The sequence below is a fragment of the Spea bombifrons genome, chromosome 1 (genome assembly GCF_027358695.1).
Source record: "Spea bombifrons isolate aSpeBom1 chromosome 1, aSpeBom1.2.pri, whole genome shotgun sequence".
NCBI classification, from domain to species: Eukaryota; Metazoa; Chordata; class Amphibia; order Anura; family Pelobatidae; genus Spea; species Spea bombifrons.
Window position 1 is genome coordinate 94,531,312 of NC_071087.1, and position 14,398 is coordinate 94,545,709.

The 14,398-nt window shown below is 37.7% G+C and overlaps 1 protein-coding gene across 3 annotated transcripts; it reads right to left on the minus strand.

Moving 5' to 3' along the window:
• Positions 1–849: 849 nt before the first annotated feature.
• On the minus strand, positions 850–10,226 carry C9orf72 (C9orf72-SMCR8 complex subunit). Of its 3 annotated transcripts, XM_053465923.1 has the most exons (9): positions 9,751–10,226; positions 8,634–8,729; positions 7,928–7,992; positions 5,503–5,575; positions 4,853–4,969; positions 3,302–3,537; positions 2,717–2,774; positions 2,166–2,275; positions 850–1,429 (listed from the first exon to the last, which is right to left on the minus strand). In XM_053465923.1, the coding sequence occupies exons 1-9, from the start codon at positions 10,192–10,194 to the stop codon at positions 1,243–1,245; spliced, it is 1,386 nt and encodes a 461-aa protein (XP_053321898.1). In that variant the 5' UTR covers positions 10,195–10,226; the 3' UTR covers positions 850–1,242. The 3 variants fall into 3 exon arrangements, with proteins under 3 accessions (XP_053321898.1, XP_053321899.1, XP_053321900.1); XM_053465924.1 differs by lacking the exons at positions 850–1,429; positions 2,166–2,275; positions 2,717–2,774 and having other exon boundaries at positions 3,399–3,537; positions 4,853–4,932; XM_053465925.1 differs by lacking the exons at positions 850–1,429; positions 2,166–2,275; positions 2,717–2,774; ... (1 more) ...; positions 4,853–4,969; positions 5,503–5,575 and adding an exon at positions 6,494–6,638.
• Between the last annotated feature and the right edge of the window lie 4,172 nt (positions 10,227–14,398).

Consider the following 14,398-nt stretch of genomic DNA (forward strand, 5'->3'; position numbering starts at 1 on the left):
GTCTGGACTGCCCTGATGGTTGGGACCGGTCTGATATGCTAATAGAGAGGACTCATTTGTAATGGTGCATGTGACCAAAAAAAATTGCCCATTCCTGAATAGGTACCTTCCTGTAAGGGAGGTGGGGGTCATCTGGGCTCGTTTTTTGGTCTTTGTAAGAATCGCCAAACTTATCAGAATTCAGTACATTTGCAATCCGAATGCACAAGTCTATTAACTAGGCTAGGAGTACATTTGGGAGAAGGGTAGTCTAGCAGTTTACCGTATGAAGTAAAGTAAAGATATATAATCGGCTAAAAGAGTGGGTAGAAGGGTTGTTGTAATTTAAGAGATCTAAAAAATAAAAATAAAAAAAAGACTGGAAAGGTATAAATTCTAAGGAGCAGATCAGCTGCGTAGATTGCAATTTTCAAAAGCATGACATTTATTCTAATTTAACTAGTTAATTACCAACTTAACAGGTTTTACCTCTTTGCTTTACGTCAGATTGCAACATTTATTCCAAAGAGTTATCAGAAAAATGTACGCAAGTGCAAATCAACAGGTATATGAGACTGCTACCATACACAACATAAATATTATCACATACATAGCTGGTGATATATCCATTTAAACAGAAGGAACAGTAAATATACACTAGTATATAGCATTGTATAGTATGCAAGATTATAAATAAAAATTTAATAATTATCTAGAACAAAAAGCTTACGGACTGTAAATAGTAAATATAACTTGCTCGTATGTGCCAGTTAATGTTTTAAATTTGGTTTTGGTATTACTAATTTTATTTTTCAATCCCTCCCTGACATACATATAACATTTTTCATATAACACATAGTGTTTAGGCACTTTATTTGGTATAATGGGTGTTTTACTAATAGATCATGTCACTTACATTACATATGAGATTTTAAACTCTGGAATGGACACTTCTGCATGTTTCCAGAGACCAATATAAGCAGTAACATTTTAGGAGCCACAGCTACCTGCCGTGCATACATGTACTAAATACATCATTGGGAAGTCACTGCAATGGCAATACAGTACAGTATACAATGACACAATGACATGCAAAGTGATTTCAGTGCTAAGTCCACCCTTCAACAGAGACCTCTTCAGTACTGAAGGTAGGCTGTTACTGTCCATGGCACGGTCTGTTTCTCTTCACATCATTTTTAACTTTGAAGGATATAGTGGATCTGATGCATTAAAGCAATTATACCAAGTACACCACTTATTTAATTAAAATGTCATCAGTACATCCCTCTCTTGTATGCTGGTATGCAAAGATCTTCCAAACATGAATGAGTGAAGTCCAGGTTTAATCTTTTCAGCCAATGCCATTATAATGTTTAGATCGCCCTCTACTGTCAGGTCCAGGTCGGTTTTCAAGCTACGGATAGATTTAAACGGTTTCTTTCCCTTTTGTCTGGCAAAAAAGGATAAAAACAAACAAATGAAAAACAGTTACACCGACTCTGCATCTCATTTATAAATGATACTGCAAATGCCTGACATTAAGGAAAAAACGCACCTTTACAGTAAATTACAACTATACAACTAGCTGATTTGCGTAATAGTCTATAAAAGTTGTTTTTATATACTGTATGTCCGAGGTTCTTTTTTTTCGAAACGGAATCATTTGAATTTTAATATGGAATTGGCATATACAGGAGGCAAGGAGATGAGTAGGTAGGGAAACACTGAGAGGGAAAGTATGAGAGAGCGTGCGTAACAATTAATTTCATTTCGTAATTGAAAATGCCCTCCAAATTTCATCCGAACCAAAAGGGCAGAAAATGTGTGCCAAATGAATGGACAAAAAACAAGAATAAGACTTTTTGGTCCATTTGTACAAGTCTAAGGAATAGTTGTACTATTCACATGCATATATTCCTCTTTTCACTCATATAAATGGAGATTACAAAAATGTAATTTCTCCCAGGTATACAGTTTAAATAGTGTGTTGTATTATATGTCAGCAAAGTGCTTGCTACTAATTAATATATCTTACATTTGACATTTTAAGTGCTTGGTTAATACGCATATCCTAAAGCTAAAACTGTAATAATAAGAGGCATCAAGGCAGATTAATGTTGAGATCTTCCCAAGTGCTATGTTTGTCTGATGAGTTTTTACCAACATATTAAAGGCTGTGAACCTACGTGTCATCTTCAATATATTTAATCAGGGTCAAAGCCTTCCTGTGAAGTACAAGGAGAAACTGCGCCAAGAATGTGCTTCTTAAGGGTAAGTTAGGTTTCAGCTGGAAGACCTAAAGAGTAAAGAAACACAACCAATTTATCAAGTGTCCTCAACAAAACGCAAAACTGAAGTCAACAGAAAGCTCCAGCATTGTTAAAATTGCCAGAATATGTTGCTACCCACAAAAAAAGAGTGCTACCTGTTTGTTTACACAAACTTATAAATAGCAAAATGAAGCATACTACTGAGCTTACTATGGTTTAAACTAGATCACCGTTTGTAAAAATATTGCTATATTTTGGGGGTTCATTTGAACCTTCTCTAAAGAGATGGAAAATGATCGGGTATTGAGAAGCGGGACAGGAAATGTAACAGCATACCCGTCACAAATATCACAACGCTTTAGCATATGTTAACACAACATACATACATTTATTCTACAGATTCTATTTTTTTAACCTCATATGTAACTATAACATGTACTAGGCAAATACATTTTTTTTTAAATTACCTGTTCCAGAAATGTCTTTACAAATGTGTCTCTATGGAGAATATCCTGAAAAACATTTCTATAAGAAAAAACCACACAAAACATATAAGCCATTTTTCAAATAATTCCAAACTGATTCTAGCAGAGATTTTCTCTTTGAAGTTGTATTGTCACTAGAGAATGAAAAACTATTATCTTCAGTGTGCAGGTCCATTTATATTTGTTGGTTCTTTTAGTGGGACACTAGTAGATATGGCACAGTGTGCTTTCTTCTTTATTTGATTATTCATTTTACGCATTCTGCATTAGAAACAATGAAATACTATTAAATAAAACGTAATACTTGCCTTCTCTTTTTAAATAAATAGAGTGAATTAGATATTCCAGATAAGTAAATTAACATTCTAGCCTAGATAATGAAAATTCTGATGAAGTAATTTTGCATCTGATCATCTAACAGGCTAACTAGGTGTCTCCCATAATCTAAATATAAAATTAAAAAAATATATACAATAGGGATGCCTCCACCAGGTTTCCATGGTGCCTCGTTATTAAGGTTCTATACAATGCCTAAGGAGTATACAATTTGTATCAATCTCTGCTTACAGATTAGGAGTGAAGTTCTCATCTGTGTGTATAATGGAATCTCCTGCCATGTCCTCATCAGAAGTGGCCTTCCACAGAGCTGCCAGCTCTGCCCTCATGTACCTCCGCTGGTTGTATGTGTGCTCATGACATGGGGGCATCTGCTTCACGGTGTTTACATCCACATCTACATGAGTGGCAGGATAAGGGGCATACATGACCTGACGGAATGGTAACACAAAGCTTCCTGTGGAATCCTGGGGGAAAAACCCACAAAAATATACTTATTATAAGCTGTAGATGCGGACAAACCCCAAAAGAAAAGAAGCCATAACTCCTATTTTACATCTGCCATCTTAGTACTTCTGAGCTTTCTATAATATAATGTTACCTCGCTTCTAAAACTGCCATAATGGCTCACAAACTTGAGCCACTGAGTAAAGCTGTCCAGCCATCATGTATGACGTTTACTGCATAGCCTCTAAACTACTGAGCTATACTTAATAATTCTCTTGGACAACCACCTTTTTCACTGTTACTGCAACAGAGCCACCAGTGGTTGTTGAGATATCATTTCTGCAAAGCATTGTATTCTACAATGTATTAACAGGACATATCAAGCAGTGCATTAAACAGAAAGGTGATGAGGGTCCTGCCAATGAGCTTTCAATCTAGAAGATGAAAAAATCACACTCCTTTCATAACCAGGCAGCCAGTACATGCTGGTACAGGGTGGCTGTACGTGATGTGCAGACCCCATATTGCTGGCAGCATCAATACACAAGGGGGGCAGCTAGCTAGGTTTCAGCATGTACTGGCTGACTTGGCATGATAGGAGTGTGAATGCTAACAACAATCACAGTCCCATCATGCCTAGGTTCCAGCACTTACACATCCAACCAGTAAATGCTGGAACCTAGGCATGATGGAACTGTGATTGCTGTTAGCAATCACACTCCTATCATGCCAAGTCGGCCAGTACATGCTGGTACAGGGTGGCTGTAAGTGATGTGTAGACCCCATACTGCTGGCAGCATCAATACACAAGGGGGGCAGCTAGCTAGGTTTCAGCATGTACTGGCTGACTTGGCATGATAGCAGTGTGATTGCTAACAGCAATCACAGTTCCATCATGCCTAGGTTCCAGCATTTACTGGTTGGATTCAAACACCCTCCCCACCCCCCTTACCTGCATTGCAGCTCCTCGATGCCGCTCACAGACTTCAGCAGGGGGCGCGGCCTCCCTCTGCGTTCTCTGGTACTGCACAGAGGAAGCGTGATGTGATGTCACGTGAACTCTGCTGGGTTCCGCTTCCTCTGTGCAGTACAGAAGACCCTCCCACAGGTAAGTAGCAGGACTCTTGTTGTAGCAGGGCTCGAGGTGCGGACCTAGAGGTCTCGCGGGCCGCATTTGCGGCGTTTCTATTGGGGGGTTCATACGGCCCTGGGGGGGGGATTTCTTCATTATCGGTCCCCCCGCATGAGTTACTGGGGGGGGATCTATCCCGCCCGCCCCCCCCCGGTTCCTACGCCCATGTCCATATGATAAATATACCACAAATGCATATCTACCTTCAGAAGCCCTTGGACAAAAAGTCCAGGTTCATACTTAAAAGAAGATTCAGATCTACAGAGTCTGGAGCATTTTCTTTCTGCAGGAGACAGAAAGAGACACAGTGTCCTCACCATCTATAAAAGAGAAAAATGTATTGCATGCAGATTACATAAATAACATAAAATGCAGCCATGCAGTTTTTTTTTTATCCAAGTTGAACAACCCAAAATGTAAGATGTTAAAAAGGCAGTTATGCAGAGTTCCAATGAGCAACAAATGTCCCTATGGAAATGGGAACTGTGGTACCCAAGTATCTTACTGTTCTATTGCTGGAACGCTAACCTAAAAGGAAAAGTATGAAGATGGCTTTTTAAATAAGAAATACCTGTATGTATACAACTCCACAAAAAATAAATAAATAAAATAGTTTACTGTGGAACTGACTACAGAAGAAAGGACAGGTAAAAGGACTAAGCAAACAAAAACGTATTGTGTCTGTGTGTGTATAGACACATATATCTGCTGCATCATCTTTTCATGGTAGGTTTATGGCAGTCGGATTACAAATTATATCTCACTATATTGTGGCGAGCCAACTACTCTGGTACGGTTTTTTTTGCAAGAATGTTTGAGACCAAAGTCACACACCTTCAATAGTTATAATTACCTTGTTGACCTTCTCAGCACTGCTTCCCACCACCACAGAACACCCACAGGTCTGTAAATGTGAGCTGATAGCACTGTAAGAAAGAAAGAAAGAAAACTGTAGAGAAAGAATGTAATTTGTAAGGAAGAAAGAAAAAAAAAGAATTATAAAATGTTACAAATAGAACTAGAACACACAAACAAGCAGGTATATATAGGTAAACATACTGCCTGGTTTAGTTTCATTAAATGAGTTATTCAACTAATACATTACAAAATGTATTATTATATGTTATATATTATATCTATATTGTTTTGCAAATATATTTTTAATGCGACAGCAGAACACAAAGTCTAGACTTCAGTTTTTGAATTGCTCAATTGCCATTCTTTGTTGTACAACTATTACAAGTAAATATGGGCTGCTTGGTCTTTGTAACACAAGGTCTAGCAGAGGCGTTATTAAGCGCTCATCTACATCCACCAGACAAGCCAGAAATGTTGCAGCTCTACCACAATTGCAAGGAATTCTGCGTAGGCATATGCAAACAAGGTTAACAATAGTTTCATGAGGACAACAAATACCAATCTGATCAGAAAGGGTTAGGACGTATTTAAAAGTGTACTGTTCAACCTAATCTGCTGAATTTAACAACCTTGTAACTAAACGTACCATTAAAAACATTCTAATACTGTTATAAATGCCCAAACCCCTTTCATGTGACAAAAAAAAGGCAGGCACACACATAGCTTGTAAAAGAAAACGGAAAAAAGGTTTCTGTGTTGCTTTTATGGGAGTAGACCCAAAGACAGATCTGCTTATGTTTATTTGCTTAACATAGTATAGAGCTTCATTCTTCATTTGAACAGCATATTTAAAGTATTGCTGCATGTGGCTGCATAAAAGTCGCTGTAACGCATCAGTCCCAACGTGTAGCAGGGGCTGCAGTTCTCTAAAACTCTGGTTATAGTGCATGTTACTTTTCAAACGATGAAACTTGCTGCGTCTGCCGGCCCTGAAGTGCAACCATGTTATTTTGATTGAACTGGTGGAGTTTGTAGTTTTAGAAAAATTGCTCATGCTGTGTGGGGAAGCTTTCAAGCACTGCTGTCCATGCTGAGCAAGAATCCAGACTACACAGAGGGCCATCAAAAAAGCTACAGGAGACCAAAACGGGCATCAAAGAACTTCAGGGTAAACAAGACAGCCAGAAAGCGATAAGGGACATTAGCAGGTTCAGAGCCACTTCTTTGAGCTGCGTCTACAAAGCTATAGTAAGCTATTACTGAGCTCTTACAATGTTTGGTGTCCATTTAACTCGGGGTAACAAAGAGCAATTACTTGCAGTCTATAGGGGTAAATTTGCAGAACAACTTATACATCACTGAAGAGCAGTGAGATTAACTCAGCTCACATAGGATATTGGGAAACACTAAGCAGAATCAGGTGGGGAGGTAATTTTTTTTTCTTTTCATCTTGGAACTGTTGGACCAAGGTGGTTACATTTTTCTTTCCATTCAGAAATTGAAACACTTCTCGTGAATCCAGCTTACAATATCTCCAATTATATTTTTAGTAGACAAACAATTCAATTTACATCACCCTGAATAAACTTCTCATGAAATGGAACACAATCTTTATAAATAAGATCGACTGGCATATTCTTACCTACAGTAGGCCTAAGGGCAGTTCTAGGGGCCAACAGCCCCTCTTCAGCATAACTGGGGAATGGCTGCCCTATTGGGTGATCAGGTCCCCAACGTTCAGTCGATTGGGGCGATCAAGAGATCTCCCTTGTATCTTTCCCAAATACACTATGGAGCACTATACCTAAGCAGCGCAAACTTTATAGTGACCTTATTCTGCAGTAATGGGAGGATGGGGTGCTGCTCTGGGTCAAGCCTAGGGCAGTCCCCACCCAAAATATGTCTCAGTATATATACATTTGAATATTGTAAATTCACATTTTCACTTTGGTAGTTATATTTCCAAAATGAAAGCACAGAAACAACTCTGTATATTACTATATATTGTACTATACACATAAATGTACTCGACTCGACAAAACAAATGCCCTTACTCTCTCAGTGAACAATGTTCCTATTGGCTACATTTAGATGTATTTATATAAAAGGGACACTGCCATGCAAATGTGTGAATCTAAAAGTTCTCTCCAAAGAAGCTAAGAATTTAAAATGACATATGCTCTTTAGGGTAACTAAACTGGTCACAGTGATGGAGGTATAGATATACCAATAGCAATGCTATTATACTGAAAGTCAGATAACACTGGGCACAGAACAGGGAATGTTTTTGGGAAGTAAAGAGCACATATTTAAGCAGAATATGAATGTACAAATCCAAAACTGATGCTGTGGAAACAGGACTATTCATAGTGTGTGATTCACACTTTGGATAACAAAATAGATTTAATATAAAAACGTACTTGCTGAGAAAACCTTCATGGCAGCTGTCACCAATGTCATCATCATTAAGCATGGTGGAAGTAATCTGTGGAATCCAACAGACAATATAGTGGAAAATTATTTAGTAGATCAGTTAACTTTTATGGCTTAAAGGCATAAATAGAGAAAGTGTTAAAACAATTGCTGCTTTCACTTTGCACACAAAAAATTGACACTTCAGACATCTTAAAGAAAGCCTGCCACTTAAAGGGTTATTTATATCATTCAGATAGTTTTTCAATATAATGAGATGATGCCCTTTACAAATGTGTCTGAATTATGTAAATGTGATTTAATATACACTTTCAGTGTATTAGCCAGTTGTATGTATTCTAGCTCTGTGATCTTACTAGCCAAAAATCCTGGCTCCTTATCATACTGCCTGTTTCAAACAATTCAATGGCTAAATATTAACCACCCAGCCAGACATTAACGAAAATCTAGGAAGGTATGGGCTTCATGAGCACTGCCATAAACGATCAGCTCAGTGTTGTCTTCGCATGACTGGCAACAATGGCAGCCTCCAGGTCTACAGATAAAGGAAGTTTATCGGAACAAAAGGACATAATCTGATGTTTATCAATGCTATACTACATTACTGTATACAGCACTGCATTGTATGCTCAAGGAGAGAAGATTTATTTCCAAGGGATCTCCCCTTCAATTTCTCTCAACAAAATGACTTACATCTATATCCTCAGGAACACCGTGTGACTTCATGGATGAAAGAAGTTCCATTATAGGGATAACTTCCCCAGTTAGCATGGGAATTATGCTCTGGCCCTGCAGAGAAAAGTGAAAGAAAAGTGTTTTTGATTCCAAAATAGAATCCAACTCTGTTTAGTGAATAAACCCAATGTACTGACTAGTTTAACAATGCTGTAAATGGGGAGCAGCTACAATAGTCTTGTTGAGATTAAGACATGACACATCTAACAACTGGCCACACGGGAGGTTTTGGAATGGTGATCACAAATTGTGATCTACTGTTAAAAAATGTTGGTCCCTAAATTATTATAAGTTTATATTTTCTATTTCATGAACCTCATTAGCCATCTTCTCCTTATTTTGTCTACAGCTACGCCCTGCTCTTGTTACCGGAGCCAACAAACAAAAGTTAAAGCGATACCAGTAAAAAATACGAGGGACAATCTATCTCCCAATGTAGCAACACAAACAAACGATGCATGCTACAGTACTTTGAAAGTATTTTCTTACATGTTTTACTTGTGATAAGAAAAAAGCTGGGGTCTCCCATCCCACATTTAGACATGGGTACTTAAATAAATTAAAACGTAGAATTGTAAAAATGAAGGGTATATTTTAAACATTTAATTCACATACTGTGTTATAGTGTGTTTTTGGGTTATCTACAGTATTATCTACAGTAGATAATTATATCACATCCTTCTTTCAGACATGTAGTGTGGGGGCTGCTCAAGGGCTACACAGCTGGAGCCCCCTATGTTATAATGGATGTTTGATCAGAAATACATGCCACTAAATCTGTAATTTAGGCACTAACAATAATACTTGGTAACAATGACTACCTTGCTTCACAATCCATCCAGCGTTAGGTGAGAGAATTACAGTACACCTGATACAAACAGCGAATCATGCATTGAATTACAGAATTTCGAATGTCATTGAGGAACCCCTCAAATTCTACCAAAATACGCTTGTTAAAGTTTCCATTTTCTCAAAAAATATGCACAAGTGTGGTTATTATTTCAAACAATCTATTTAGGATATTGTCAATTATGTGCTAGAATGCTTGCATTACTATGGAGGAAAGAGATCATACTTTGTGCATCCATATCCGGCCTTTTCTGATGATGTGGGTGAGACGACCTACGCAGACCTTATGCAAGGGCAGGTAAAAGCACAATTCAGTTTGTGGCAGGATTATGGAAAGTCCATATGTGCTGCGGTCACCATTCCAGTTTCCATCAAATATGAGTGACACAATGATCACTCCCTTCTCTGCCAGGACAAAAAACTTGACATCAATGGCTCCACTCTCTGCATTACGCAAAATCTCTCCATTGAGTGTGTGATTAGCCAGAAAAGTAACCTCTCCATCGCTCAACACAACCTCATCCGTCTTGGGTGCCCAGATGTGCCTCACTCGAGGTCCAAGGATATTGTCCCAGTAGGCAAACGTAGCAGCTAGCAGTGGTGAGTAGCCATCAATGTTTATTAGAGTCTTGGCCACGGCCGGAGAAGGAGGAGGACAAAGAGCAGCCATGCTTACATGTCAGAGACAAGAAATTGAGATCCCCCTGAAAAAAGACAAAATTATTAAATGAGACCTAATCACTTGAAAATAAAAAAAAAATAAGATTATTATTATACGTTATGTCCACAACATGAGAACGGGTTGTATCGCCCTATCAACCTTATTTTTCCTTAATTTTCTAATAAAAAAAGAAGATATGCTGAAGAAAACAGATTCTTAGGAAAGTAAGGAAGCATCTAATGCACGCACAACTACAGGACTCGGCAAACTATTTTAAACAGAGAATATATAGGAATATTGTAAGAAAAACAGATATGAAAATAACGTTCTTATTAGGGGATACACCTGAGGCCCCTTTATTCATTGGGTATCTGCGCACTCACAATACGCATGCCCAAGCAAGACATAGGCGGCCGACGTGTACTATTAGCAGATATAATAAACCTTGGGGGTCACTACCTATATAAACCATTATAGAAACAAAGATGTCTGATCCTTAGAGAGGAAGCAAAAACAAACTGGCTATTAAGCGTATTAACCCAAATGTCAAAAAATTAAATCCACAGCACACTGCAAGGGTGGATTTTTAATTTGTTTTAATCATGAAAGATATAGGGGATACAGATAAAGGAAACATATGCATATATCTAGCGTTTAATAACTGATGTACATAAAAAAAACATTGGTAAACATAAGCACTCAGATATAAATGATATATTAATTAAGAAGGAATTCAGGAAAAAAAAATATAGAAATACAACCGGGTTAGTATAATACTGGGAACCAATATGTCCCCACCTTTAATATGAAACGCTTACAGAAATGATTCTAATACCAAAGAACATTTTAGCACCACCCGAACAGACGTGTACCCGACTCTATCTGGAGACAGTGAACAATCTCGTTTAAATGCCGCAAAATATACATATAAAATAACCCCTCCGTTTTACTTGCCCGATCCGGGGAAGGATTTCTGGACGGACTGGTCCTTTTTCCCAACGGCGCATGCGCTTGGCGTCACTGACGATAGGGGGCGGTGAAGGAATCACATGACTTCACCCTTACTACAGACAACAGTGTGTTGTGCATAGGGGGTTGAGGAGGAACACGTAGGAGAAATTGTTCTATCTTTGCTAAAGTTTGACTATATATATATATATATAGATAGATAGATAGATAGATAGATAGATAGATAGATATATTTATATATCTATCTATCTATATATATAGATATCTATCTATCTATCTATCTATCTATCTATCTATCTATATATATATATGTAACAGCTTTAGTGCTTCAGGTATAGAATGTATCCACCTGAGCTTTAGTATTGGGAGATATGTTGTGTGGACTTGAAAGTAAAAGTAAAGACAGCTGTTAATCATAGCAGTGTGGTTGTAATAATACTTACCGATATTTGAAATGGAAAAAGAACGCTATTGTTTGAGACGTGTGCTTTACTGCAATTTCTTGTGTGGCCTTGCAACCTATTCAGACGAATAATGTATTTTTATTAACACAATGTAAAGGGGCACTTCATTTTTAAATGCGTATGATAGGTTAGTGTTCCCCTTACATAAACATTTTTTTTGTTCCCTTCCCCTATGTTTGTTCCCCTTTTTCTCTGCCTCTCGCCTTCCTGCAAGAGATGCATTCTGCTGACCAGTGTGCTCACATGCTTTACTCATTGCACTGGATTGCGATGAGAGATCCAAGAGAGCTGAGATATACGTGCATGAGAGTCTATTTTTCCCTTGGCTTACTTGATTATTGTCTAAATTCTCAGACTCTCCTTATGATCATAACAACTCTGTTTCCAGACCTGACGCTGAGGTGTGTTTACCTGTATAATGTGTAATTAAATCAGTGAGGAGACCCAAACAAAAATCCCCCACCATTATCTGTGCAATATGCGTGGCTAACTCAATATAGACTTCGATAGCAGATTAGAATTATTTGGCCTATCTAGTCTGCTTGTTTTTCCTGCTGTAAAAACTCACACCTTAATCAATCTTTAGTCTCGTCTTAAATTCAGGATAGCCACACGTGTTTCCCATGTATGTTTAAATTCCCTCACTGTATTGCCTTCTGCCACTTCTGCTGAGGGGCTGTTCCATTCATCAACACCATCTCGGTAAAGTAAAGCTTGCTTACATTACATTTAAACTTCTGACCCTCTAGTTTAATATTATGACCTCTTGTAGTAACATTTCACCGCTTTTGAGATAAATGGCCCTCCCGTACTTTGTTAAATTATTTAATGCATTTAAATGTTTCTATCACCCGTAAGTCCAATAGGCTGGCTTTCTGCCCACTGATGAGCAAACAGTTGAGTGTAATGCAAGATGGAGTGCATTAATGTAATGAAGCTGTAATAGAAAGTTTCATCATAGTATTCTTTACTTAAAGCAGAATCATATATAGTTTTTTTGTTGTTTTTGCAGATAACCACTATGATGAGAAGTAGTTTAAACCCTTAGAGTGCTAACCAAATATTGTATACGTGGTTGGCCAAATCTACCCAGGTTGCCTTCTCCTATCTGCCCATCTGAAGTATTGTGTGTTTGTGTACATGTAAGACTTATACTTAGCTTAATATGATGCTGATTGATGGCTAATGAGTGGTATCTCTAAGTGTAAAAAAGAAACCAGAACCCTGCCTCTAGCTAGACATTGGTGCATGTAGCAAGCAGCCCTTTATCGCTGCTTACCGCCATGGCACTGCTTACAGAATAAAAAAGTGCTGTACAAGTACAAGCTGCAGCAAAGACAGGACTCCACGTGAGGTAAGGAGGGGAGGGAGGAAGAGAGATGTCTTTTAGCTAAATGGATAACCAAAGGAAGAGTGAGTGTGTGTAAGTGTATGGTGTCAGAGTAAGTATATGTTAGTGTATGTTGTTAATGTGTGTGCATGTGTGTCAGCATGTAATGTGTTAGTGTGTGGTGTTAGAATTAGTGTGTATCAGCCTATGGTTTTAGAGTGTGCGGGATGGGTCTATGGTTAGTGGTGTAAGGGAGAAGAGAGAGATAGTAAGTGTCTATACTGTATTGTTAAGTGTATGATGAGTAGTTGTTAAAGCGAGTTTATGTGTTAGTATTCATCAGATGTGAAATATGTGTTCTGAGCTCCGACTTAAATGTGAAAAATCTTCCCCAAAATATATTTGCTGAGAGTGACAAGAAGGTAATCCAACACATAGGTTAGGGTAAACACAACAAAACAAGAGATGACTACACACCCAGCATATACCATTAAGCACCTAGTCCATTACACTATATGTGCGTGTATTGCTGCTCCTACATCAAAGTGCTGAGCTGAATCAGTGGGACTGCACTGTGTTTTAACCCACTGAGACCCTCCTCCATAAGTGCTTTTAAATGGCAATTGCTGGGTGTGCTGATCTCTTGTTTTGTTTTGTGTTCAAGTTGTTCCTTGCAGCAGCACTTTGGGATATGTATGTGTATACTTTTCAGAGTCTGCTTCCTTTTCTGTATTTTTTGTACATAGGATAGGGTGACATTGTCTCAAACTTTCAAATGTTCTAATCGCTTTGTGATATATATATTTATCTTGGTTCTGTTGCAAATAACATTTGAATCCCTGCTGTAGTTGATGAGGGGTCCATGGGGTACAAATCCTGTAATTCTCATTTTAAATCCCATAATGCAGTCCATAAATCCTATAATTCACACCTAAATCCTATAATTTATACTCTAAATCCTGTAATCCAAATTGTGTAACCTGTAATATCAAGATGACTCTAAACCGGTTGCCACAACAGAGAAATTAATGTTCTTTGTTACTTTTAAATAAATCAGTTTCTCCTTTTAACTGTTTCTGTTTATTAACCTTTTGAATACCAGTGATAAAATCAATACGTTAAACAAATCATCTTTAAATAATAAAACAATGAACAAAAAACAAAATATGTTGGCCACACAGTAGACATCCACCAATTTTATTTTTTTTATAATTCTCACCAGACTGTGTGTCCTAAACGAAGGAGTTGCAAAATGACTTGAGATTAAATGGAGAGGCTCAAGTAGGGAGCTTTACTGGGATTTAGAACATTGAAGTGGCAACCTAATCTTAGATCTTGAAGGACTAATTCAGTATATTATTTCATTCCAAGCATCAATAAAAATCAAGAGCCATAATATGTATTTATTATTAACATGTATATCTTATATATATATATATATATATATATA